This window comes from Podarcis vaucheri (genome assembly GCF_965113315.1).
Source record: "Podarcis vaucheri genome assembly, chromosome: 2".
In the NCBI taxonomy this organism is placed as follows: domain Eukaryota; kingdom Metazoa; phylum Chordata; class Lepidosauria; order Squamata; family Lacertidae; genus Podarcis; species Podarcis vaucheri.
The window spans coordinates 61,694,638-61,721,779 of NC_138760.1; the positions used below are offsets into that span (position 1 = coordinate 61,694,638).

Genomic DNA, 27,142 nt, shown 5'->3' on the forward strand with positions numbered 1-27,142 from the left:
AGGGCTCCCAGAGGCTGGGAGGGAGTCGGCAGCTAAAGCAGGGACCAGCAGGAGGAGAGAGTGTACTCTGGAGGAGGATCTCAGTAATGCTGAGAGAGACGCAGCAGCCAAGGCAGGAACTAGCAGGGAAGAGGGAGGGGTGAGAGACACGTCCAGCGAGAACAGCGGGGAGGTGTCAGAAGCTACCATAGGGAGACCCATGCTTCGCCGGAAGCTGCCACGTCGTGAGTCCAGGAGACGCGTTTCCGTTAAGGAGCTTCTTTGCTGGAAGCGCTTCCGCAGACAGCCACTGTCAGACTCTACGAGTGACTAGAGCAGACATGTTTGAGGAGCTCTGTCACACACAGAGGTTTGTGGAGCCGCACAAACTCTGAGGGAGCACGATTTTACGCACAAGCAGCTAATCATCCCATCATAGATATTAATTTTGATTATAGCTTTTTTTACAGGCAGTTTGACACTATGAATATAAGATACTAAAAGTGGCAATTATACAGGAATTGAGAAATTTACTGTAAACTGATGAAAAGAATTGAGAGCTGCTTTAGGGCACAGTCCCTCAGCCAGCATTTGGCTCATGGAGGGGCTTTCTGAGCGGTGTACATACTGCATAAAGGTGAGAGGCCCACTAGTAGGATGGTACTTGTGCTGCCACACACAGCCTTGATGGAACAAAAAACTGCCCCACCCTGCTATCCAGCAGGGCTTTGGATGTGGTGGTTTCTGTTCGATGGAGTCTCCATACACCCCCATGTGCAACAGGCCTGCTCTGTTAATTCCAGTAACACAGAAAATAATGTTATGTTGGTTCCAATAATATGGATATGAAAAGAGATAGTCTACTGGAGGAATCCAGAGTTGTGCTTTGTTTGTCAGCACAGGCATTTCAGCTTGTCAGACAGAACGATTCCCCCTCTCCTTACCCCTCACACAGGAGGTATGTGGGACGCATGGGGTGGGGGAAAGGGGAGAAAGTCCCATAGTGCCAGCAAAATCCCTTGCATAGGGCATCCACCATTGAGGCTCATTTGGTGAATCACGGAGCCAATTATTTTTCATCTCAACCAATACAGCAGCACTTAATCCAGATTTTACCTAAGAAGCCGTAGAAAGTATTGACCGATGTTGAATTTGCAAAGAGAAAAAGCAAAAATTCGGTTCCATTTGACGTCAGATAAAGCAAACTTTTCTTACCCTTACCTAATAGCATCAGTTGCTTAGACAATTTGGGCATAATACCAATGCCGTTCTTTAGCCAGGAGATTTTGGGATTTGGGATCCCCTCAGCATGACACTTGAGGCTGGCTGATACCCCGGGTTCTTGTGCCTGGGTTTCAGGATACACACGAATCACTGGTGGCACTGTGGAGAGAGAAAAAACAAAACAATGGGTGGCTTTAAACTAAGCTGTTAGGTGTCAGCTCTTACTCATCAACAACATACAACACGGTATTGTTGTGGCAGCTAGGGATATAGAGGACTCAAACATTATGGATCCAAACTATACATTATGTGCAATTTCATGTTTCTTTCTCGTATGTGTGTGTGTGTTTGTTTTAAGTGGCTGTAAACTTTTCCTTTCCTATCACTTATCTGCTCAAGACTGCACTCCAAGTACCTTTCTGCAATGCTGGGAAATTATGTGGTAAGCCTGTATCTTTTCCCTGCAGAAAGAAAAGCACCTTTTGGGTGCATGATTTTGAGTTGACACCTGGCAGTATGAGAAAGAGCTGGCAACCTTCCACTGGCACTCTTCCGCTTTTGATTGTGTACTCTAAAGTTGACACACACACACACACACACCACATTACACTGCTGCTGAAAGAGTTGCACTGACTACCAATAAGCTACTGTGCTAGGTTTGAAATGCTGGTACTGGTATGATGGCCTCTGCGGAGTTAGCCAAACTGACTGTTAATATCCGGAACCAGGGCGACCAGAAATTCCAAAGAGAATGGAGTAAACATATTGAGTACTTGAAAGATAATTGCAAAAATGTGAAGACACTAGCCCGACTGAAATAAATCTTGTAACATAATGTAAAAATAGTATCTGACCGTGGACAAAAATGGACTTGATATATATATATAGAAGGACAGAAAATGGCAGTTAAAATGCGCATACAATTTATTAGAAATTGGAAAACCATCTGAAGGGAAGGAAGGAAGTCATGAGCTCGGCGGAGCAAATGTATTTGATATGCATCTGAAAGGCTATTATATTTTGTGTTTTTTTAAAAAAGAAAAACAACAAAAATTATTTATAAAATAATAATAATGGAATGCAGTATCGGTGTGTAAACCCTAGACAGGTTGGGACCAGGATACCCAAAGGACTGTGTCATACCCAACCAATCACTGCATTCTGTGGGAGAAAGTATCCTGGAGATGTCATCCTACCAAGAGGCCCATTCTGAATGCTGTCAAGGTCTTTAGTGTGGCAGCCCCTATCCTTTAGCACTCCCTCCCATTATACATCAGATCTCTATTCTCTTTGCCTCTTGCTGTGTCTTCTAAATGGAGACCTTCATCCCAGTTCATATCTGTATTGGATTTGAATGATTTTATGTACATGCTGTTGTGGTTTAAATTGTTTATATGTATTTCAAGAAATGTTTTTTTATATATGCATTTGTTTTAAGTGTGTAAGTGAGTGAGTGTGTGTGTGTGTGTGTGTGTGTGTGTGTGTGTAAAACACTTTGAGGTTTGTAATGGGAAGCAGTTCACTAAATGAAATAATAAATAAATAAATAACACACAAGTTATTAAAAGAAACACTGGTCTTTACTGAATTCTAACGTGAGAGATTAATAAGTAATTCTTGGGGGGCGGGTTGTGCTGCAAATTTGACTCTAATCTAATTGTTTATTTACTCCAGGGGCTTTTAAAAGTAACCAATGCACGCATTAGAAGCTGCTTAATTTTGCCATCAACAGCTCAGTCCTACATAGGTGTCAACAACTCAACATTTTAGTAGTCCAGCCTGTAAAACTATGTTTGGTTTAGTGCTGAGATGAAATGGGCAAAATTAGATTTTCAGATTTACACCATCCCAGATGGGATGTACCGTGCTGGTGGTATTTGAAGAGGTGAATTCTGTGCTTGTGGTGTGTACTAATGCTGAACTTAAATATACCCTCTGTCTTTCCCCACTGTTTTTTTCAGGCTACAAAACTGCTGGTGGAGGGGGGAATTTTATTATTTTATATTTTTATTTCTACCTTATCTTTTCCCCTGACAGGACTCAAGGCAAGATATTTCAGAGGTTTGGGCAGGCAAAATATGGGAAGCTCTCATGAAAACTTAGGACCGGTGGTGAATACAATCCCAGCACTGATGTGAACCTTTAAAAAAATGCACAAGTTTCTTGAGAGAGCAAGGAGCAACACCCTCATACTTCATGTTAAAGGCAGGTGATGAAGTGGAATTGGCATGAAGACACGTTAGAATGAGGGCAGTATTCTGTGTCCTCTCCCTGGTGTCTTGTGAGTAAAAATAAATAAAACTGTAAACACCAGCAACAGGGAGCAATTTGGGCTGAATCTTCTCTGTCATAAAATACAAATTAACGCCATTAACATCAGTGAGAGTTATATCTATCCTGAAGGAGCATGTTGAAGACATTGCTTTCCTGTCTGAAGGGCATTTCTGAGATGATCACAGTTTGAACATTTCTGCCACCGGAATAGATGCAATAAAAAGTGTTTGAATTCACTTGTCTCTAAAGGATAGATAGAATAAGGCCCCATTTGAGGAAAATACACATTTATCAAATAGCTAGTTTGATATGCAGCTGTATATAGCAGCAGTTTGTATTGAAAAAGTAAACTTCACCACTGTTGAAAACTACCTTGATTTTTCTTCTTCTCAGCACCATGATGTGTTTCAGTGAATTTAGGGTAATTTCCTTACGCTGCCTCCCTTCCCCTCAGCCAAGCTAGTTTAGTCACATTGTTATGAGGTCACTCACATTTGTGTTTGTCATATGTTTTGTATAGGGAAGGTTTTTCCCCCTATAGCATTGTAAAATGGAGGGGTGGGTTCTTATGTAACTGTATGTGTGGGTTTTTGAAAATTGCATTTTTGATTTTGTATGCTGCAAAAAAGTGGTGGTGATGATACTGAGAATGCTCTCTGATCTATTGGCCCCAACCAGCCTCATATATCCAATTTAAAATGGTATTCTGAAATAGTTTTGGTTGGTGTTTAAACAAGAACTGAAGAAAGAAGGGATTGAATCCTACATTCACTCAGTAGATAAGCAAAATCAGTAACAGAGTGGTGTGAAAGCGTATCTTGGCAGCTCTAGTGGAAAAATAATACACAGACACTAAAGTTAGACTGCACATTAGAACCAAATCTTATACAATTTCAAAGATTCAAAAATACTTATTTCTTGTTTACAATCAGCATGCATCAAATCTTTGTGAAATTCATCTTTTGACATGAATTTGTCATTTGCGAGTGGAGGAATCCATGAAAAACTCTTTATCGTTCATTCCCCCCATTATTTCATCTTGGCACTAATCTGCACACATAGTGAGAGCCCTCCAATCTTCCCAGGTTGCATTTTAAACTGGCATTTTTTGCAAGAAGCTGACTAGATATTTTTTAAGTGTATCACAGAGAGGCCATATTCACCATACTGAGCTAGCTCACTTCATAATATTACCACAATGAAGGTACTTTCAAGAGGATGGTGTCGGCTGACAAACATTAGATGCAAGCACAATGTGTGATTTGTTGTTGTTGTTGTTTTGCGTGGTAACTCAGTTTGGAACACCAAAACCCAGAATTAAAACTTGCTAGGAACCCTTCTAATTAAAATGTCCCCAGTGCTATTTTCAGAAAGGAAGAACATCTAGCAATTATATTCATCCACAATATCCCTTCAGCTATTTCCTTCCGGTGACTATCCGCAGAAAGATTCCATTATCTTGCACCTACCTACTGATCCCTAAAATAGTTCTCAAGTCACCAGTTCTGGTGAATACTGTAAATGATATCAGAAAGGGAAGCATGGTTTCAAGTCTTTTTGTTTACAAAGATGTAAAAAAAGAAGTGACTGGAGGCAATTGTGGAGAGAGACGATAGGAACTGACCTTGCTTCCATTTTAAATCAGGCATTTGGTTTTACCTTATTTTATCCATAAAACCATCAAGGCACACTGTGCTGTTAGGATATTTTCTGCCATTCATTACAATAAGCTTCACATACCATAAGAGTCTCTAACCAGGCTGACAGTATGCTTTCTGACTTTGCCAAGCCTACTAATCATGAACTGTCTGGAAGAATGCATGCCAGATTTGTTAGAGTCTCTCTCTGAAGGAAAGAGATTTGTGTACCGAGGCTGCTACAAAAGCCAACTTTCTCTTAGTAAATTAACAAGAATGAAAAGTCCAACATATTAATAGTACTATGCTCCTGAGCAATTCTCATTACAGCCATGGGCAAACTAATTTTAGCACGCATTACATCATATCTTTAAATAGGCATGAGAGTAGCATCCTCATTTAATATAACCTGTTTTCAAAGGATATCTATAAAAGGAAATAGGCAAACTCACTGAGGGTTTTGTTAACATGGGCAGATTGATGATATTTAAACAAATCTGTTAATTACCTAATTTCTTTGTCCCTTGAATCTAGGGTAGAACAATGCAAAATTATGTGCAGATGGTAATATACTGAAGTCATATTGCATCTGAGAAAGAAAGCAGGTTGGCTCATTAGGAAAAATAACAATCAAATTCATAGGAGGTTATGATTCATAGGTAGTTTTGTCTGTATGAAAAGCAAGTAGATGAATGCAGGGCTGTTTTTCTTAAACACTTCTGGTACGAATGCCCATCAATTGTGCTAACCTGACTTTCTTGACTGACTTACTTTATAGCCTGATTCATCACCAGCCATTTAAGCAAAGAATGTGGCTTGATCCTTGCAAGTGCTTGATAGCATATTGGCAAGAGTATTTCTTTCATTAGTGAATAATGCTAATTAAAGCTAATCAACACAAGCAGAACAAAGATGAAGCTCTATAACTTTACTTAAACAAGCAGTGCTCAAAATGAGCAAAGCAAAAGACCCGTTTTTTAAAAAAGTGAGAGTTTAAAACACCCACCACTTTGATCCTGCTTCAGGTGTTGTTTTTGGAACGAAACCATTGTTCTCCTATGCTGAGAACCGGGCAAGGTAAATATGCCCCTGTTGGACTTCTCAGCAGAATCTTAGCTACTATATGCCTTAGATGGGATTGGGAGGCATCATTTTGAAATGGTTCCACAGTTGTTTTTTGGAGTGGGGTAAGGCCCTACTCCAGAAGACTCCATTTCTGGTGGACACTTCAATGGCATATGGTGACCCATAAGGATCAGCTTTGTTTCCTCATTATATTTACCATCTAGATGGAATCACTGGGACAATTTTTGTGGGGGAGGGGGGAGTTTTGCATCCCAGAAGCAAGACAGCAAGCTGGAAAGCCAGAGAGGCAGAGAAATGGTTGAACTCTGCTGGAATCCAAGGCTGTGGCTATGGGAGAAGCAAGACCCTTTTGGGGTGTTGATGCTGTGGACCCCTCTACTGCAAGCTCAGGTTGTATATACGTGTAAATAAACCATATATCATAAAGACACCACCATCTCTGCTGTGCCTCATTCCCAAAAGGAAACAAGAACCCTTGGGTAAGCACTTGGAACCCCTGGAATCTGGCACTGTTTGGAGTGGCGTGCAAAAATATTATATATCACATATTATTATGATTTCTTACCCCCCCCCCCACCCTAAGCTCCCGGGGCAGTTTACAACAATTAAAACATGGTATCAGAAACTCTTTAATCTACTTCTCCCTACCTAAGTCTCAAAGCTGCTTACAATGATAAGAAATATACAATATATAAAATTTTAATATATAAATTCAGCCTCAGAAATTTAAAGCCTCAGAAATTTGAGATCTCAGGAATTTGAACGAGTAACATCAGAATATTTTAAAACATCAGGAAAGCATTCATGATGCAAGGGCCTTTTGGAAAAAAAGTGCTTTAACCGAGTATCTGAAACTCAGCAAAGATGGTGCCTGTCTGACTTCCAGTAGGAGGGAGTTTCATGGAGATGGCTCCACAACACAGAAGACATGATTTCTAATACTAATGGTGCTCCACAGGGCTCTTTCCAGGGGGAACTCAGTTCCAGCATCTCTCGGGTAGGTGCCGTTGCCATTCTAAGAGAAAGAGGGAGGTGTTCATGGTGAGTTCCAGACCTCTTTTTCTAGAATCATAGCACTGGTGCTTCCCCAGGTGATCTCAGTGATCAACTTGGAATGTACAGGGTAAGGTGGTCCTTAGGCTGGAGCTCCTACTTCACCTGTTCCTCAAAATGTAAGACCTAGCCACAGTAATCCACACAGCTTAGTTACATGCAGGTTGGATTATTGTAGTATGTTCAACATGGAGTTGCCTTGAAGGTGACATTGGTAGGGTTGCCATATTTCAAACAGTTAAAATCTGGACGGAAAAGTTGTTGAGCTAGACATAGGGAAACTTTAAACTTTTCCTAAACCAGACACTGATAGACTGAATATAAAAAATTACAGACCTATTTCATTGTTAAACGATGATTATAAATTTTTTGCAGAAATACTGGCAAACAGACTTAAAAATTGTTTAAAGGATTTTATACATAAAGACCAAGCTGGATTTCTCCCAAATAGACAACTTAAGGACAACGTCAGGCATATCACAAATATTATAGAATATTTGGAAGTCAAAAATGAAATACCGGCGGCTCTAATATTTATAGATGCCGAAAAAGCGTTTGATAACATATCATGGCAGTTTCTGTTAAAGAGCATGGAGACAATGGGGATAGAGGGCACTTTCATGAAAGGCATAAAAGCGATTTACTCTAATCAAACAGCTAAATTGATTGTTGACAATAATTTGACAGATTTGTTTAATATTATGAAGGGAACAAGACAAGGCTGCCCTCTATCCCCTTTATTATTCATAACGGTGTTAGAGGTAATAGCAAACAGGATGAGAACTACGCCAGAGATACAGGGGATTAAAACTGGTATCAAGGAGTACAAGTTGAAGGCATATGCGGATGACTTGGTGTTATCCTTAGAAGAACCACAAACAAGCTTCGGTAAGGTTTTGGAACAATTAGAGGAATTTGGCAAATTATCAGGTTTCAAATTAAACAAAATAAAGACTAAAATGCTGATTAAAAATATGGATAGGGATATAAGAGAGCAATTAGAACAAAAATATGGAATTAAAGTCGTAAAAAAGTAAAGTATCTAGGTATCTGGTTGACATCGAAAAATATTAATTTAATCAGTGATAATTATATACCTACATGGAAAGAGATAAAAAAGGATTTGGATATATGGAATAGGTTAAAGCTTTCATGGTCTGGAAGAATGGTGGCAATCAAGATGAATATTCTCCCGAAAATGTTGTTCCTATTTCAGACTATTCCGATAATCAGGGGGCCTTCGATATTCAAGGAATGGCAAAAAATTCTTTCAAAATTCATATGGCAGGGAAAGAGGCCAAGAATTAAATACCAACTACTTACAGACCGGAGAGAAAGAGGCGGGTTTTCCGTGCCAAATCTAAGATTATTCTATGAAGCTTCCTGTTTATGTTGGCTTAAAGAGTGGATTGTTTTAGAAAATTCGGACTTGTTGGACTTAGAAGGCTTTAATAATAGATATGGCTGGCATGCTTACTTGTGGCTCAACAAAGAAAAGGTTCACAAAGGTTTTTCAAATCATATTTTTAGAGGAGCCCTGTACGAAGTTTGGGAGAAAAACAAAAAACTTCTAGAAAGAAGTTTATCCCCGGTAGATATTTTAACAATAAAAAAATTGAACATGGAGGGGAAAAGGTTAACATATGAAGATTTATTGGTAAAAACAGAAAAAGGTTGGAAGATTAGAACTTATGAGGAACTGAAAGATAGATTGACAGGTTGGCTACAATACCACCAGATAAATGCACTCTGGAATGAAGATAAAAAATTGGGGATGAATGTGAAAAAATCTAAATATCAGACAGAAATTCTGGAAGGAAAAACCAAACTTTTATCTAAGATGTATATTTTTTTTGTTAGAATGGGATACAAAAGATGAGTTGATAAAGGAGGTGATGGTAAAATGGGCAATTGATTTTGGATATAACAGAGTACGACAAGCGGGTGAGGCTATGGAATAAAGGAATGAAGTTCACGCCATGCGTCACATTAAGGGAAAACCTGGAGAAAATGATGTACCGATGGTACATCACACCGGTAAAATTGGGGAAAATGTATAAAATTGGAAACAAAGCATACTGGAAATGTAAGCAGAAGGATGGGGACCTTTACCATATGTGGTGGGTTTGTGAGGAAATGATTTTTTTTTTGGGAGCTTATATATAACGAATTAAAGAAAATTTTCAGATATACTTTTTCAAAAAAACCGGAGGCATTTTTGTTAGGAATAATAGGTGACGAAATTAAAAAAGAAGATCAGAGATTGTTTCAATATGTGACGGTGGCGGCCAGGGTATTGATAGCTCAAAAATGGAAATCAGCAGAGATGCCTACGGTTATGGATTGGCAAGTAAAATTATTTGAATACGCAGAATTAGCAAGAATGACACATAAAATTAGACACCAGGAAGGTACAAAATTTATTGAAGAATGGAGTAAATTTGTGACATATATTGAAAGTAATTGTAGAAATTTAAAAACTACAGTAGGCTTAACATAAACCTTGTGGCGTGTACATAATTGGAACAGAAACTGTAAGAGTAGAAGTATACCAAGAAAACCGCAACGGGATAAGAAGGAAGTCGAGGCGTGATCCAACGCAATGTAAATAAGATGATGGTACCAAAGAATGATTGTTAAGAGTGTTTGTTTGTTCTGGTTTGTTTTCTGTTTTCTGTTTAACTGAAAAGCTCAATAAAAATAAATTAAAAAAATAAAATAAAATGTAGCTGCAAGGCTCATGCTCATGGGCGCTGGGCCACGGGGTCCTATGTCACCCATTCTACTACAACTGCACTAGTTGCCAATGTGTTTCCAAGCACAAGCCATATCTTTAAAACATTAAGCAGCTTGGCTCTAAAATACTCAAGGAACCACTTCCTCCTGCAACAGCCTGCCTAATCTCTACATTCTGGTTTTTGAGTTCTCCTTCCTGCAACCATCATTATGTAAGACCTTATCCTGGGAGGTTTACTTGGCCTCTTCCCTCACTGCTTTCCATCGATTGGTGAAAACATTTCTGTTCCAGCAAGTTTCTGCCTGGCAGGTGGTGTATTATACAGTGCACTCTGTTCGGGGGGTTTGTATGCTGTGCCTGTTTTAATTTTTTATATTGGCTTGTTTTATATTGTTCTTTTATTATGGGAATCAATACTTAGCATCTGGACAGCATACTGTATTCTAACCGTCAGCTGCTCTTAGCAGTGCAAAAGCATTCGAAGGGTGAGGTACACATTTCTAAATAAATAATCCATATTTCCTTTATCAACACCCATGCTCCAGTCTAGAGTCAGAAAACTCTCTCTCTCTCTCTCTCTCTCTCTCTCTCTCTCTCTCTCTCTCTCACACACACACACACACACAGCTTCTTTTATGCTGAAGGGATTATTCATTCACTTCACTAGAGCAGAAAATGTCCCTCTTGGTCATCTTACTTTCTCTTCAGTTGAAACAAATGAAGATGTCTCTTCATGCAATAACTTCTTCACTATCATCATCATCATCGTTAATGTGCTCATAGAAGTGGTTAGGCTGTGAACAGGGGCTAAGGCTGCAATTCAGGTAAATTCATTTAACTGAGAGCAAGCCCTATGGAACTCAATGAGACTTCCTTCTGAGTAGGCATGTCAAATTCAAACAACAACAATAATTCCCTCTCCATCTTCCCACACAGTGATTTACCAAGTGAACTTTAAAAGCTTTGCAAAGTAGTCATTGTTGTTAGACCTCTATTATTTATTAATTTAACATCTTTTTTTAAAAGAAAGAATGAACGAAACACTTTCCTAAGGCAACTCACAGCATTAAAATAGCGTAACAGCAAAACACCTTGCCAACAAAGGTCCGTATAGTAAAAGCCATGGTTTTCCCAGTAGTGATGTATGGAAGTGAGAGCTGGACCATAAAGAAGGCTGATCGCCGAAGAATTGATGCTTTTGAATTATGGTGCTGGAGGAGACTCTTGAGAGTCCCATGGACTGCAAGAAGATCAAACCTCTCCATTCTGAAGGAAATCAGCCCTGAGTGCTCACTGGAAGGACAGATCGTGAAGCTGAGGCTCCAATACTTTGGCCACCTCATGAGAAGAGAGGACTCCCTGGAAAAGACCCTGATGTTGGGAAAGATGGAGGGCACAAGGAGAAGGGGACGACAGAGAATGAGATGGTTGGATGGTGTTCTTGAAGCTACTAGCATGAGTTTGATCAAACTGCGGGAGGCAGTGGAGGACAGAAGTGCCTGGCGTGCTCTGGTCCATGGGGTCATGAAGAGTCGGACACGACTAAACGACTAAACAACAACAACACAAAACATCTTTTTTTAAAAGAAAGAATGAACGAAACACTTTCCTAAGGCAACTCACAGCATTAAAATAGCGTAACAGCAAAACACCAATTAAATATGTCCGTGGCTGCAACAGCATAACTATATACAAAAGCACCATAAAACACACTTGTAAAAAGCCTTATGGGTTGTTTTGAAATTAAGTTCTCAATGGGCATCTAAAGACAGGAAAAGGGGAGGCTTGATGAGTCTCCCTGGGTAGAAAGGTCTATAGCTGTGCAGATACCACTGAAGGTTGTCTTCTTGGGATCTGCCTGTTCAGTTCTAGCTAGTGATGGGCTGGAGAATAGGGCTGCAGAAGGCTTGGATAGGTTTCTATAGGTGTATGCTTTCAAGGTGGTTGTTCCAGTGGCAAAAGTAACAAAGGCTTCAGTGCCATATGATCAAGACTTGTCAACTGGAATTAATAAAGGCTGTAAAGGTAAAGGTACCCCTGCCCGTACGGGCCAGTCGTGTCTGACTCTAGGGTTGTGTGCTCATCTCACTCTAGAGGCCGGGAGCCAGCGCTGTCTGAAGACACTTCCGGGTCATGTGGCCAGCGTGACGAAGCTGCTCTGGCAAGCCAGCACCAGCGCAGCACACGGAAACGCCGTTTACCTTCCCGCTATAAAGCGGTACCTATTTATCTACTTGCACTTAGGGGTGCTTTCAAACTGCTAGGTGGGCAGGAGCTGGGACCGAAAGACGGGAGCTCACCCCACCGTGGGGATTCGAACCGCTGACCATACGATCGGCAAGTCCTAGGCACTGAGGTTTTACCCACAGCGCCACCCGCGTCCCCATAATAAAGGCTGAGGTATCGCCTTATTTCTCTGAGGATCCCAAAGAAGTATGGAACAAAGCTTTCCCATATGTTTCAGCAGCAGCCCTGAATGCACACATTTATCCTGTGAAAGGATTGTCACTAGTCACCTACAGTACTGAATCAAAGTTCTCCATTAAAATTGCCTCAAAGTGAAATTACTATGTCACCATTTCAGAAGGATTAGTGGGCACTGCACGTTAGTCTTTCACTTTCCAAAGGAGCATTGGACTTCCAATACACTCCTGATTTCACCCAACCTCTTTTAAATATTTTATTTTTATTCCCTTAAATGGAGGATTCAGAGATGAAATGAGGGTGATGGCAACTGCCAGTTGTGCACTGGTAGCAAGGAATGAATGCACCAATCTATGTGTGACTGAAACCAAGAATAAATGGTTCCAGTTACAGATAGGTAGCCGTGTTGGTCTGCCATAGTCAAAATAAAAAAATTCCTTCCAGTAGCACCTTAAAGACCAACTAAGTTAGTTCTTGGTATGAGCTTTCGTGTGCATGCACACTTCAGATACACAGAATAAATGGGTGAGACATAAGTGAGGAGTTGAACTAGGGCCAAATTTTATTTAAACTAAATCTACAGAGCGGGAACCTAACTTAAGCTCAACCTTGGGTGAATCAAGCTGCCCATTTCAAAGCGCATGACAAGGCATAGCTCCAAAGCCAGGGCCCCTTCCTGCCCCACCCCATCCAAGGCCCCATAACTCAGGGAAGATGTGGCAGGTGGGTCTCCAGAAAAGGCTAAGGGCTTGTCCATACCAGGCCTAGGAAGCATGAGCCAGAGTGGTTTTCAGCTTGTCCTGTGCTAGCTAGACATGGGTCTAAGTGGTTTTGCCTTTGCCCTGCTGCTTTTCCCCCAGGAAACCTGCTTTGTGGAAAACTCGATTGCCATTTGCTCTGATTCAGCACTAAAGCATGGGTTTTCCAGGGGAAAGAAGTGGAGCAAATGGAAGTGTGGATGAACCCTATGACCTTCACAATCCATAGCAGTGCCTAAGGGTGCTCACCTGTTGCCTTATCTAACCTTAACCTTTCCCACACCTCCTTGCCAGCAATGTGACTGACTTAACCATGAAACCAAACCTATCTATTTAACAGCACTGACCTCTAAACACGAACACCTCCTGAATCCAGTTCAGAGTAGGGGAAAAAAAACCCTGTTTGCCCAAATGTGCAAGCAGGCAAAAATATTCTACTCAGATTCATATGTAAAGCTCTCAGCTGAAAGAACATTGTGATGTTGCATCAATGATTTACATGGACAGATCGCTCATATGCCGTTTGATTGTGATCTAAAATTGAAGGAATTTTTCTACCTTTCTGTTTTTCTTCTAAATGCCAGATTGCCACACATTACATTGTTCCAAATGGCTGTCTATTACTAGGCAGCTCTCTTGGATGATCTCTGAAATTGGATTGAGGAGCCAACCACCTTTGGTAGCCATTTTCATGGAAGACGTTATGATGATTTATGTCAACTTATTCTACGGAGCAGCAACCATGGAAAATGATTCCTGGCACTCAGGGGTCTTTTGGTTTGCAAACTATCCATTTTCATAGCAGATTACTGTTTTATGAGGCTCTTTATCCCCCAAAAAAGCTTTCTGTTAGAAATGATAAATGGCTTTTCTTTCGCTAAACTTGATGTATAAAATACAAAACTCTAATGTGATATGAGCACATATAAGGGGAGAAAGCATATTACCAGCATACCTACGTTTCTTTATGACCCCTATTAACTATTCACAGGCACAGAGTGCATTGAACCAGATTCATTCTATCTTCTTGAAAGAAATGTTGTGAAAGAGACCAGAACTTAGAGAAACATCGGTAGTTTTACTTTTGACAAAATGGTGCTGTTTCAACCTATCCTATTCAAAATGTCCCATATTTTACTTCATGCTCCTCTTTCACACCCTTTCAACAGACTGGGAAGCTCTGTGTCATGTGTCTTTCCCATACAATTTTGGTAATGTCAGAATTCCCTGCTGACATAGAAGGTCCCCACACAATGCAGCTTTTTCCCACATGAGGATTTATCAGTGGTGGCTGGTGCCTATTGGTCGAATGGAAGGGTGGGAGACCAACAACAGGTGGAGCCAGAACCAAAGAGAGGCAGATCCAACTAATACTAGTTATTTCCCATCCTTCCTGCTGAGTTCTTTAAGGGGCAACATTGAGACTAAGGAGTACAAAGCTGACAGACCGTGTCACCCCTTGGAGTGATTGTAAGAAAGAAGATAGACAGGTGGGTACTGGCTGAGGGCAGACAGAGGTTGGTGGGGCAGTGCCCCATTTGCCCTAATGGACCAGGCTCCACAGGGACTGATCCAGTTCCTGGTAGATATAAGGCTGACAAGGGAAGGAGTCCTTTCTCTGATTCCTCCCACACGACTTGGGCTTTTTGACTGCTGGAGCAGTCTTGGAAAGTCACCTTCTGCATCATCTCCCATGCTGCTCAGATAATGCTAGGTACACACACTTGTTCTTACAGATTATGTACAGGTTCTAAGGGCAGACATGTGAAACTTCTGTGCCATATGCATATTACTTAGGATAGTGTCTGTGCTATCCTAGTGTTACAGCTGCTGGATAATCTTCCTTTTGTATGGCAGATGAGTAGCTAATGGGCAAGGATAGCTGTCTGATGCTTTCTCAATGAAAATAATTCTTAAGAAATAGGTAGTGATGTCTCTAGAGAGATTTGAATGGGGGAATGATTGGAACTAAGAAAGTGAGTGACATCACCATCTTCTTCAGTTGATATGGGAAGCTGATGTAAGGAGAGAGTACACAAAAGAACAAAATATGCTTTATAGGATGAGAGAGAAAGGGAGGGAGGTTGAGCCTCCCCCACCTGCAAAGTGTCAGTCCCCAAACTGGAAGATACATAATGAAAAAGAACACACTTCTCTTCAACAACAGAAGGAATGCGAACTGGGCACCATGTTCATGGAATTGGTCACAGGTGTGCTAAATGGGTGCAATATTCAGTGCAAAGTGAAAGGGCACAAACAAACTATTGGTATTTATCAACATCATCCTTAAGTATTTGTGGGTCACATTTTGTGGTGGGGAAAAAAGAGGTTTGCACCAGCATTTACTAAGATCTACAGACTTGCCCCACGGGGTGCCTTTGCTTTGAGATAAGGAAAAGGAATAGGCCTAAATATGTAGTTACTGTTAGCGTATTTGTGTGAACATTGGGAGCATGTGTGGCAGAGCTTCTGCTTTGTATGCAGAATGTCCTCGGTCCTGTTGCTGGCATCTTAAAGTAGGGCTGGAAATGTCCCTTACCTGAAACCCTGGAAAGCTGCTCTGAGAGAGATGAACCAATGGCCCAATTCGTTATAATAAGGCAGCTTCTTACAGTCTGAATTACTGGTCCAGGTTCTTTTGTGAAATACGTATTATGGTATGGCTCACAATGGCAGCACCAAACTAGAGCGTTATTTTCCCGAATGCTGATTCTCTATGCATTTAAAATATATTATCATATGCTATTATATTATCTGTCATTTTCTGCTAAGTTCACTTAGTTTATATATTAGTCTAATTGCATGTTCCTTGCCTTTGTTAGAATTCTGCCTTTCAGTCCAAGGAAAAGGCTCAGACCTTGTCCCTGGACTGCAAAACTATGAAATGCAAGCAATCCCTGAAGAAGAACCCATCTTGAAATGCTAGCACTGCCTTCTGTAGGTCAAACAGCATTGTTTTGCTATCCCTTTTCGATCCACTGCCCCGACATCAGTTGCCGGGACATGTAATCACTAGAGTGAAAAAGAAGAGTTGTGCAATGGGGGTGAAGTACATTAAGAGCTGCAACAAGGCACTTTAGGGAGAAATCTCAAGAGGTAGCACTAGAACCTTCCACACTGCATCAGACAAATCTTTCTCACGGGCTCTGGTATCACTCTGCAGTGTTGCATAAGACTCCAACACCACTCTGTCGAAACTGATGTCCAGACACTTGACATGTTTGCTAGCGCTTGGCTGTTTGGGCGTATTACAAGGCAAACAAGGAAGAACATTTGTAATGAGAAGGATGCCCTTTGAGGAGAGGATGCCTCACAGGGTTTTACAGATATATATAAAAGCAAACATGAAACTCACTTCCCTGTGCTTTCATCTACAAAGAACACATACCCCCCTCTCAACTTGTTGTATCTGAAAAGACAGGTTGGAGGAAGCCTTGAATTTGATCTACTGTCTACAATGCCCCACTCTGTGCCATCATCTTTTGAAGTTTCAAAGCCTTCTGGGGCTTGGATTCTCAGGGATGGCAACAAATCTACATTGCTGCCTGACACCAGTAACATTCCAGAATATCTGAAAAGATACAGAGGAGCAAGCTGTTTGGCTTGTGTATTTATTAACATTTTAACCCTGCACTTCCTCCCTGAGTTGCCTAAGGTGGAAAACAACGAAGAAAATACAAAAAATAAAATATACATTTAAAATGCTTTCCCCACCCCCCACCCCATCCAGCATTTATCAGAAATTATCAGCAGCAGGCCACTTGGTATCACTGAGCTGCAGCAACAGACACTCCTGGAAGAGGTATTACTGCTGCAGACCAGGAGGGGTGTGTGTGTGTTTGTGGTGCAGCAAGGTTAGGTCCACAGGGGCACACCAGCAGGAGTGCTGGATTGGCTCTATCTGTCTGCCTGTACAGCCCTGATCTTGCTGCCTCAGACTTCCTGGTAAAAGCAACAATGGCGTTCCTGCAAGGAGGTATTGCTGCTGCTGCTCTGCCCTGCTGGGCAAACCACTCCTCATTATCACACAAAGAACATTTTGAGAAGGGAATTCTTTTCCTCCCTGAAACGTGCACAGCCCACCTAGCTGCATATATATGAACGCACACACAAAATGCAAGTATTCCCATAAGTCAAACCAATTTGTTGCACCCAGCCACAATGGATTAACCACACACTGTTCCTTAAGCAGAGCCCATCCTGCAAGCTCATCTCTCCTTTTCTTCGGCTGGCCTAAAAACAACAACCCTGCTTCAGACTTGTGTTTGGAGCCCTCTCTGGAAGCTGCATATAGCCCTATTCACAAAACTGCAGCTAAAAATTGCCAGTGACCAAGAAAAGAAAACTTTACCCCAAGGAAACAGTTGTCGGCCCACGAGATTGATGATAACCGACAAAGGCCTGGGAAACATTCATAACCGCTATACTGATAAATTGTATTAACTGTAGATCAAGGGTAGGCAGACTTCAGGACTGATGGATCTACTTTGTTTTTGAGAACGCTATGAACCAAGCCAGGGGGCAAGACACAGGGCCTTATCCAGTACTGTCTATGCAGGAATGAAATACTCATGCAATTGATTTCACTTTCCTTTCCTGCACACCCTCAAAATCTGCTTCAGGTGATATGGGAACCTTCCAGAGCAGATTTCTGGGTATGCATGGGGCTCTATGAAACGGCCTTGGTCCAGTATATCTGAAGGAGCGTCTCCACCCCCATCGTTCTACCCGGACACTGAGGTCCAGCACCGAGGGCCTTCTGGCGGTTCCCTCACTGTGAGAAGCCAAGTTACAGGGAACCAGGCAGAGGGCCTTCTTGGTAGTGGCGCCTTCCCTGTGGACACCCTCCCACCAGATGTCAAAGAGAACAACAAAAACAACAACTACCAGGCTTTTAGAAGACATCTGAAGGCAGCCCTTTTGGGAAGCTTTTAATGTTTGATGTATTATAGTATTTTTCATCTTTGTTGGAAGCCGCCCAGAGTGGCTGGAGAAGCCCAGCCAGATGGGCGGGGTATAAATAATAATAATTATTATTATTATTATTATTTGGAGGAGATAAAAGTGAAGGCCTGTTGTACAATCAGAAGGAAAGGTGCCTTTTTGCTGTTGCCATTTGGAGTCAGAAAGCCTTATGACTGCAAATCAGCCAGAGATCTCCCAGTAGCTCCCAATCCACTTTTCACCCATCACTGCTATAGATTAAAAAAAATTAACAAATATTTTGTATATCTCTTCAGTTGATATCTCTATCACTGCTTTCTTTTCTCTTGCCGTTTCTCAATGTGTAAATTAACAATATAACAGGTTTCTTTCCCCTTCTATGGGTAGCAGTGAAAAGATGTGGTATGCTTTTGTTTTGTTGCTTTTGTGAGAACAATATTAACATTCAGCATTGCTCACAGGAACATTTCAGCGAATTGTCACATGTGCCATTTACTAACCATTCACCTGAAGAATGTGGGTCTGATACAGTTCTTCATAGCCATAGGCATGACACGTGTAATTGCCCATGTGAATAGTTGTTACCTTGGTGATGTAGAGAGAATCATCTTCTCCAAAATCCTGTAAGTAACAAAAGACAAGGGAGGGGAAAAGACCTATCATTTAGCAATTTTGTTTTAAATGCTGCAAGTGGCTATGCTAACACTTTGCGTGTTTTGACAGTTGCTCAGCTTTCAATGGGGCTTACATTTTCAACATGGTATTTTTACATACGCAGATTTGTAAGATGGAATGTATAAGAGATAACCTGCCAATACATAAATGGGAGAAACTAAAACTAACTCATCTGAAAAGCTCCCTGGTTTCTAAAAAAAAATTGGGACTCTTATATAAAATGATGATAATCCAGCCTGACAATTGAATACTTGACAAATTACAAGGCAAACTGTTTTTGGGATGTGGTTTTAGTTTATGGATATGGTTAATGAAAGCACTGCCTATTAAATGAAGCACTGAAACAGGCTTTCAATTATTTGCAAGAGCATTGTGTGTCAATGATTTCTGCTATTGTTCAATAAACCTAGTTACGAGTTAAGAAGAAGAAAGGGTATTTCCTTTTTTAAAATCCTTTTGATTTTTAATTGGCTAAAATGTGCTTTATTTTTTGCTTGAAAAAAGGAGAAGAACTCTGCTCTGTACTTCTAGTTCTTATGGTGTAATTTAGAATTATAATTACGTTAGAAAAGCTGAAATATCTGCTAGGTTTCAAAATGTGGCTCTGTTGGCCTTGCGTTCTGCTTATCGGTTTACTGCAAATGATGCTTCATAAGCCTATATATCGAGGAATAAACACAGGCTGCAGCTTTTCTTCTGCTTTCATTAGCATGCAGGATTTTGCTGAAGTGCTGATACTTTTATACAAAACCCAAAAGTACACATTTAAAAACCATACTTAATTAAGTTAAAGAATGATTTCCCCCTCCCTTAATTAGCTTAATGTATGACACATGCTAAATAAAATCCTTTACGTGCAGAGCCTTAGTGCCTTATATACCTCCAATTATGCAATAAGGCTAATAAAACATCAGGCAGAAAATAATCATGAATGCCAGGGCAAAGAGTTTAACTCTTCAGACCCAATAAAAGACTTCAGAACTCTGAGAACTGAGACATAACAGGTGGGGAATCTGCAGCCCTCCACATGCTTTTAGGCCATACCTCCCGTCTTCCCTTACCATTGGGCATGCTAGCTGAGGCTGATGGAAGATGGAGTCCAAAAACATCTGGAGGGCCAAGTAGGAAAGTGCTAAATAGGAAAGCAGTCAATGTGCAGGTCCAGCAGTGGCGCATGAGGAGGAAGGCAGTCCTGTGTTTACTGGGATGGGGCAGGGTGACATGGCAGTGAGCTTGAGGAAGCTCTGGACTTGTAACATGCAGCTCCCTTGACCTCACACTGCCTTGCCCTGCACCATCCATGTCTGGCAAGAGGCAATAGAACCAATGCCAGGAGGTGGTTGTTCTGCCCCTTCGTGTACCACTGCTGCTAAGTATGTAGTCTGCATTTTCAAACATGAGTGGTGTGTTTCTATGGTCCAAGCCACAAGGGCACTCAGTTAGTTCTAGGTTTTAAAAAGCAAACACTGTGTGAATATTGTAAGTTGTTAACTGTTCTCACACATGTGGTACCTCATATTCGAACCAAAGTTCAAGAGGATATGAGAGCAAGCTTCTGAGCTGCACAAGTTCCGAAAGCAGACTTTGATGGAAGTACTAGTGTTATCAGGCATTGTTATGCTTGAAATATTATAGTCTAGATTGAATTTAAATCAATAAAAACTAGATGGCTACTTTTATGAGATGATTTATAAAAGAGCTGAAGAAAAACAAAGCAATAAAAATCCCCTGTCATTCATGTGTTGCTTCCTAATAGACATCTCTGATTAATGTTATGAACACTTGGTTGGTGCTCTAAAATTGTCTTTTTATGGATGATCTATTTTACTCTGATGCATAGTATGAGCAAATACATTTTTCAAAGATGTAAAGTCCTATTTTATTATTTCATTCCCCTATACCAAAGAGAAGCTTTTGCCTAAAGACATAATTTATGATGCTTAAACTCTATTTTTGATTCTTTGCAATTAATGCAGGCTATATATTTGCAGTGCTTATAATAAATTATGCCTGCAGAATAAATATCCTCTCTTTGATATGTGAGTATTACTGGGAACTTCCAGTGTGGTACCAAAAGAGAAAGGCTCATATCCAGAAGACCCCAGAAGATTAGGTGCCCACTGTAGAAATGTGTGAAGCCCTACAGAGGAATTTTGGAAGGAAACCCTCTTATCTTTTAGACAGCTGTGGTTCTCCTCCAAAATTCCAAAGACTGACATCTCTCCAGACATTATTAAAATACTTTAAAAAGGATGGTAGACCCTCCCTCATACCCTTATCAAATGGACACAAACTCGTTAACCAAAGGGCAGTGAAAGAATCACTCAGAATCCTTGCCTTATTGCTAATAAATTATATCACACTTGTTATTGACTTCTGAAGTATCATATTCAAAATGGCCCCGCTGTCCACTGTTCACCAAGGTGTGCATGCCAGGTCTACAAGACAGCTCAGGGATTCGCCACCCAAGCCAAAGGCTGCAGAAGGTGAATCAAGACTGCGGCCAACCCCCATAATCCCTCAGACTGCCTGTCTACTAAATTCTTAAATTCCCTTACCATACTGCTCTGAGTCCAAAGCAGACCAAGTAAGTACATACATCAAATCAAAGGATCCTACAGTGGGTGAAGAAGGAATTCCATGGGTCAATCAGGCACTCCCCTAAAAATTATTACTCAGGCCTAGCAAAAAAACTAGAAAGAGTGGGTGCTGCAAAATAGAAGGTTAAGGGCTGGACAGCAGGCTTAAATAGCAGCCTGATCGTTCTCCTCCTGCCCAGGTAATTCCCAAGGAAGAGACCAATTTCCCTCATCTCCCAAGAAGGCATGTGTGGCAAATTCATCCCTGCTAAAAAGCAGGCGTGTCATTGTGAAATTGCTCGTGACTTTAACCGAATGTTTCCTTTCCATAGGCTCACGCTCCTATATTCTTTTCAGTGACATATTCGCATAGCAGCAAACAGCTTCCTTCTTGGTCTGCCTCACTTTCCCCCCTTTGAAATAAAAGTCTGTATCCTCTAGTGGGTTTCTTTTACATTTTACAAATACCCTTGGAAAAGAATATTGCTTAAATGATCCCAGTACACTTTCAAGCTTTGTTAGTTTAAAAACCAGCATTCTGGATTGATCTCGGCTTGCTTTTATATTCAATAATCCTTTAAAAGCCACAACGGTGCACAGACAATTTAAAAAACAAAACAATGTCTGGCCAACTGTCAGGTTCCTTTTCTGTAACTCCTTTCTAGAACTGCTCCAATGTTTTAGTTTATTATCAGAACTATTTTCTATTCATTCACCACCCTTTCTTTCTTTTACCTTTCATTTCATTATTTCTTTATTTATTTTTGCAGAGCTGAACTTGCAGAAATTTGGCAGGCGAAACTTCTCCCCTTTGCACAATTGTTAATGACACACAGCTCTGGAATCATGGAAACCCAACAGAATGATGTGGAACCGACTGCATGAGTTACTCTTACACAGTAGGTTTTTCTGCCTCTGCTGATGTCCCCATTGGATGTGGACTGCATTTGCAGGAACCCCTTCCTTTTTGTCTCAGAGGGTTTGTTGTGCTTCATGATAGGGCTGGCAGGTCCTGCTATGGGTGTGGTGGTAGCTGTCCGTGGGGCATATACCCACTGGCTCATTTTCCTTTGGCCTCCTCCTAACATCAGCACCAGCACTTTATAAATACCTGCTTAAAGGGTGACATGTGAGGCCTTGTCATATTAGTTTGATGATCAAGTGCTTCTATTGCCAGTAATTACCAACAGCTGTCAAAAGGTGGATGTCAATCTACGTTTAATGATATCGGCTTAGCTTTTTAACCCGTCAAAATTTATGTGATATGAAGTATCTCACACAAACGAAGAAGAACAAGGTAATCGGTTTTGTTGGGTGGTAAGATCTGTGTCACAGATAAGGTGTGACCATTTTCTCGTATTGTCATAGACAATCTTACAGATTATACACTCAGAAAACTGTTCTTTTTTTCTTAAAGTGGGGGAAGGAAAATGATGCAGAAGGAATAATATTTTAAAGAACACTACCACAAAGGTTAAAATATCACAAAAGAACCCCACTGAACCCTCCCTCCCAACCTCATTTCATGAACTCAATATACAGACAATTATACTTAAGACAGAATTTTTGCCAACCTTTCAAATTGGGAAAGAGAGAGAGAAAAACCTTGTTTTTCAGGTGAGTATCACAAATTAATTATGAACAATGAAAATACTAGCTGTTCCAACTTTTGATAATAGGTTGAAGACAATTGCTAATAAGCTGTATGCTGGGTGTGAACAGTAATAGAAACAGATTATCCATCAGGAATCAGAGTCATTCACCCTGGATGCTAATCTTAAAATAAGGTATTGATGGGTGTAATGGAAGCACCAAAGAGAATGGGAGATTTTCCTTCCTCTATCCCAGTTCCCTTAAGGGGTTGGCTTCATTCATGAAAAGGCTGGTCTTCTAGGAGAGTACTCTTATATAGGACATGTAGTTGTATAAAGAACAGATGGAAGCACTTTAAGGTATCAGTAGTTCCACCTGAGGAGCCCAGCATGTCTTTTCCATGCAGATATGGAATCCAAAGCAATTATTTGCCTAAATATGAACTTATTTAACAGGGAAATCGGAGAGATGGAATAGATCCAACAGGTAATGCAGTCCCCTTGCCAGCTTACCGTATTTTTCGCCCCATAGGACGTACCGCCCCATAGGACGCACCTAGTTTTTTTTTGGGGGGGGAATAAAGAAAACAAATATATTTCCCCCCAGGCACGGGGCTGGCACGGGGGAAGCCCGCGCTTCCCCTGACCCCCGACCCCAGCCCCCAGAACAGCCTGCTATCCACAAGCCTAGGGAGCCGTGCCGGTCTCCCCAGGCTTGTGAAGAGCTGTGCGAAGCCCGGGCGCGCTCTTCACCGCGCCCCAGGTTTCGGAATGCAGGCAACTCTGCGCAACCTTTGGGAGCCCGGCGCGGCTTCGCGCTGGGCTCCCTATGGTTGCGCAGAGCTTCCTGAAGCCTGGAGAGCAAGAGGGGTCGGTGCGCACTGACCCCTCTCGCTCTCCAGGCTTCAGCGAAAGCCTGCATTCGTCCCATAGGATGCACACACATTTCCCCTTCATTTTTGGAGGGGGAAAAGTGCATCCTATAGGGAGAAAAATATGGAACCTTGCTGGATATGGAGTGATAGGTTGTCAGGTCAATGTCTCAATTACCCAAACTATGCTCTGCTTTTCGCCACAAATGCTGCCACCCCCAAAACCTTTATTTTGACTTTTGATAGGCAATAAAAGGGCAGGATGATTCTCCCTCAGAAGCTGCTTCTGACCCCTAACATTACAACCACTGGCTATAACACTGGACATTCCCCAAAATACAGCTGACAAAAGAGTTATGTACAGCCTCATATGATTTCCTTCAGTGCTAGAACTCTGGCTCATATTTATCATTGTTGTTGTTGTTGGTGGTGGTGTTAATTGCACTCAGCAGAGCACCTGTTTTATTTAATGGAAAAGGACTTATAAATGATAGCTTTTACCAGTTTTGTTCCGAAAATATTGCTTATTCTTCACAATATCAGAAACATTATTGTAATGATGCTCACAGGATTGTAAAACACAAACCACCCTAGCATCTAATGAGATCTGTCTCTTGCAAAATCTCCAGCGTCTATCACTTTGAAAATTACTTTCTCCATACTAATCAAATTGTCCCTAATCTTAATTCTTACAATAGACTCACGAGTGATTAATGTAAACACAACCAATAAACATCTAAATTAGTTATGGACACCTAAATCATTTTCTTTGGCCCTCTTAATAATTCATTTCCAGAGACAACCTGGGAATGTACGTTTCATTAGCATTGTTTGTTCTTGGTCTTACTCCATGCTGATCAATTCTGTAATTTAAGGAAAGCAAATATGTAGATTTCTTCCCCTCAGGTGAAACTTCCAAATAGTTTCTAGGAAAAACATAAGAGGCATGGAACTTCTCAGGGAGATATCTATTCTGGGAGGGTTTTTCACTCCCTCTGAAGGAATGAGCTATAAAGCTAAATCATGTGTGGGGTGGCCTAGCCATCACTCAGCAGATTGTTTTATTCCCGGGTCCTTTGGGTTCAAGGTAACATCCCCACACTGTATTTAGTCTGCATCGTGAGGTCTCTGCACCATATCCAGTCTGTTGTTTTGGGACTATCCTATCTGTTTTCATGAAACAATATGGATGTTATTTTGATTTTGGTTTGTGAGGTACAATTTTGGGAGTTGAGGAAGCTACTGAGCTTCTTTGGTTTTCAAACTTTAAACTTTCAGGGAAGTTTTTCCACATTGACTCTTCTGCCAGCAAGAAGCAGAGGGCTTTGAAGTTCTTTAAGATGGGTGCCAAGCACATTTGAATGCCCTTGCCAGGCCTCTTCAAGCTCACAGCTGCCCTGAAGGAACAAAGAGTGTGCCCTACAACAAATCCCAGTAGGTGATCGCAGTAGTAGTGAGCAAGGTGCCTTTTAGGGAAGCTTGTCTGCTATTACTATTAATTCTACTGAGAAATTCCAGATAAGTTTCAAAGGAATCCCAGGATTCTGAAGAGTACAAATTGAAAATCATTTTCTACTGCTTTATTTTAACATTTATTAAGCATTTAACTTTAAAAGGTTGCATATTTGACATCAGGTTCTAGGCCTAGGCAGTAAAGTCCTGCAGTGTTAATGTCCACTGTTAGCATCTTGGATCTGGCAGAGAGAACACCCTTTGCACGCTTGACATATAAAGCTGCTTAACACCCTATGAAGCAATGGCGGTTGCTGCGGTGTTCCCCACAGTGAAAATCTTGAAGGTGAAGGGTAGATGCACATTCCTAAAAGGTCAGGGAAGCCCAGCAGATGTCCACTCTATGCTTCTGCAAGTGCCCTTCACAATTCACATGAGAAAACACCAGGATAACTGTGGCAAATGAATTTATGTGTGAAGTATCTTCTATGTTTGACATTTACTAGGTGTATTAAAAAAAAATTCTCTTTGATCCTTATCAGAATTCCATGAAGTAGGTTAGGTTAAGAGAGAGAATTGCCCAAAGCCAGTCAGCTTCCTTTACATCCCTCAGGTTGGGTCTCCTGTCCCAAGCCCAATACTATTCTGGCACCCTGAGCCACTGATTTTTCTGCTTTAACTTTGAACATGTATTCCTTACAAGTACCTCCAGCCATACTGTATCTGTCACAGGTAGTGGTACACACAAGCAACGGTAATAAACAAATCGCATGCTGCAGTTTGTTAACTCCTGGGAGCATGGCATTGAAGGGGAACTATTGATTTTTCATCAAAGGTGTGGGAAGATAAGCTATAAACTAGTTTCTAAGAACATTTGCCTCCCTGCATTAAATTCCCTGATGTGTCCTATGCAACCCCCCCCCCCAGGCAATTGCTTCCTTGCAGATGACTTTAAATCAAATCTCGAGACAGGAAATAACTTTCAGTATCTGTGAGAACAGTGGGGGAGAATGATAGGTGATGAAAACTGTATTTTGGGAGTAATGACTAAATGTGGATTTGTGGTAAGTTGTCCTGTGCAATGAATAGCAAAGGGTAATCTTATTGATATAATGATCAGCCAGCTAGGCTGCATAGGGCAAAATTACAGGCATAGTTATTCCGAGTTCTCAAGTGTACTTGCCATGGAGAAATCCATCCACCTGAGTTTCTAAAATCTGTATATGAAGAAGGGCATTCATAGCAGTTTCAACCATGGGTGTAAGAATTAACATCAGAAAGACGGTAACCACAACTAGTGGTTTCCTTGTGGCAGCACTCATGAGTACACAGCACAGTCATCTCTTTTCTTGTTGCCCACGGCTGCCATTTTGTTCAGAAACTCATTTTTTTTAAAAAAAAAACCACACAAAACAAGATATGACTATTGGCACTTCACTTCCTCCGCAAAAAGAGCACAGGCAATTTTAAAAGGGCCTCTGTAGTAGGCTGTAGATGTGTTGTACAATTCTGTGTTGTACAAACGCTGCCCCTAGTATACTGCATAGTATAATATTTAAGCTACTGGAATATTAGGGAAGTGAAAACTGTTGTAAATCAACATCTCTACAAGGCAGGGCATTACCAGGATATTGATCACTTAATGCAATACAAACCATGTCATCTATTCCCCCCACTCCACCCCATATGTGGTATTGACAATTGAAGGATAAATGATAGTTAGCAATCATTATTCTCATATTTGAAGTTCCTAACTTTTGTGAGTAAATGGAACTAGCTTCTTTGAAATGCATCCCAAGCAGCAGGAGTATTCATTACTATTAAACATTATTATTTTTTCAATCTAGGCAATCTGG

General features: G+C 41.0%; 1 protein-coding gene across 3 annotated transcripts in view; it reads right to left on the reverse strand.

The window, feature by feature from the left end:
* Positions 1 to 27,142, reverse strand: part of FSTL4 (follistatin like 4) — a 371,489-nt gene that overhangs the window by 25,271 nt on the left and 319,076 nt on the right. For 2 of the 3 annotated variants that reach the window (XM_082211562.1, XM_082211561.1), the window contains exons 8-9: positions 18,617 to 18,737; positions 1,201 to 1,362 (exon numbers count right to left, since the gene is read on the reverse strand). In XM_082211562.1, coding sequence (XP_082067688.1) covers positions 1,201 to 1,362; positions 18,617 to 18,737 — 283 coding nt within the window. The remainder of the gene's footprint in view (positions 1 to 1,200; positions 1,363 to 18,616; positions 18,738 to 27,142) is intronic. The other variant, XM_082211563.1, reaches the window with a different exon arrangement.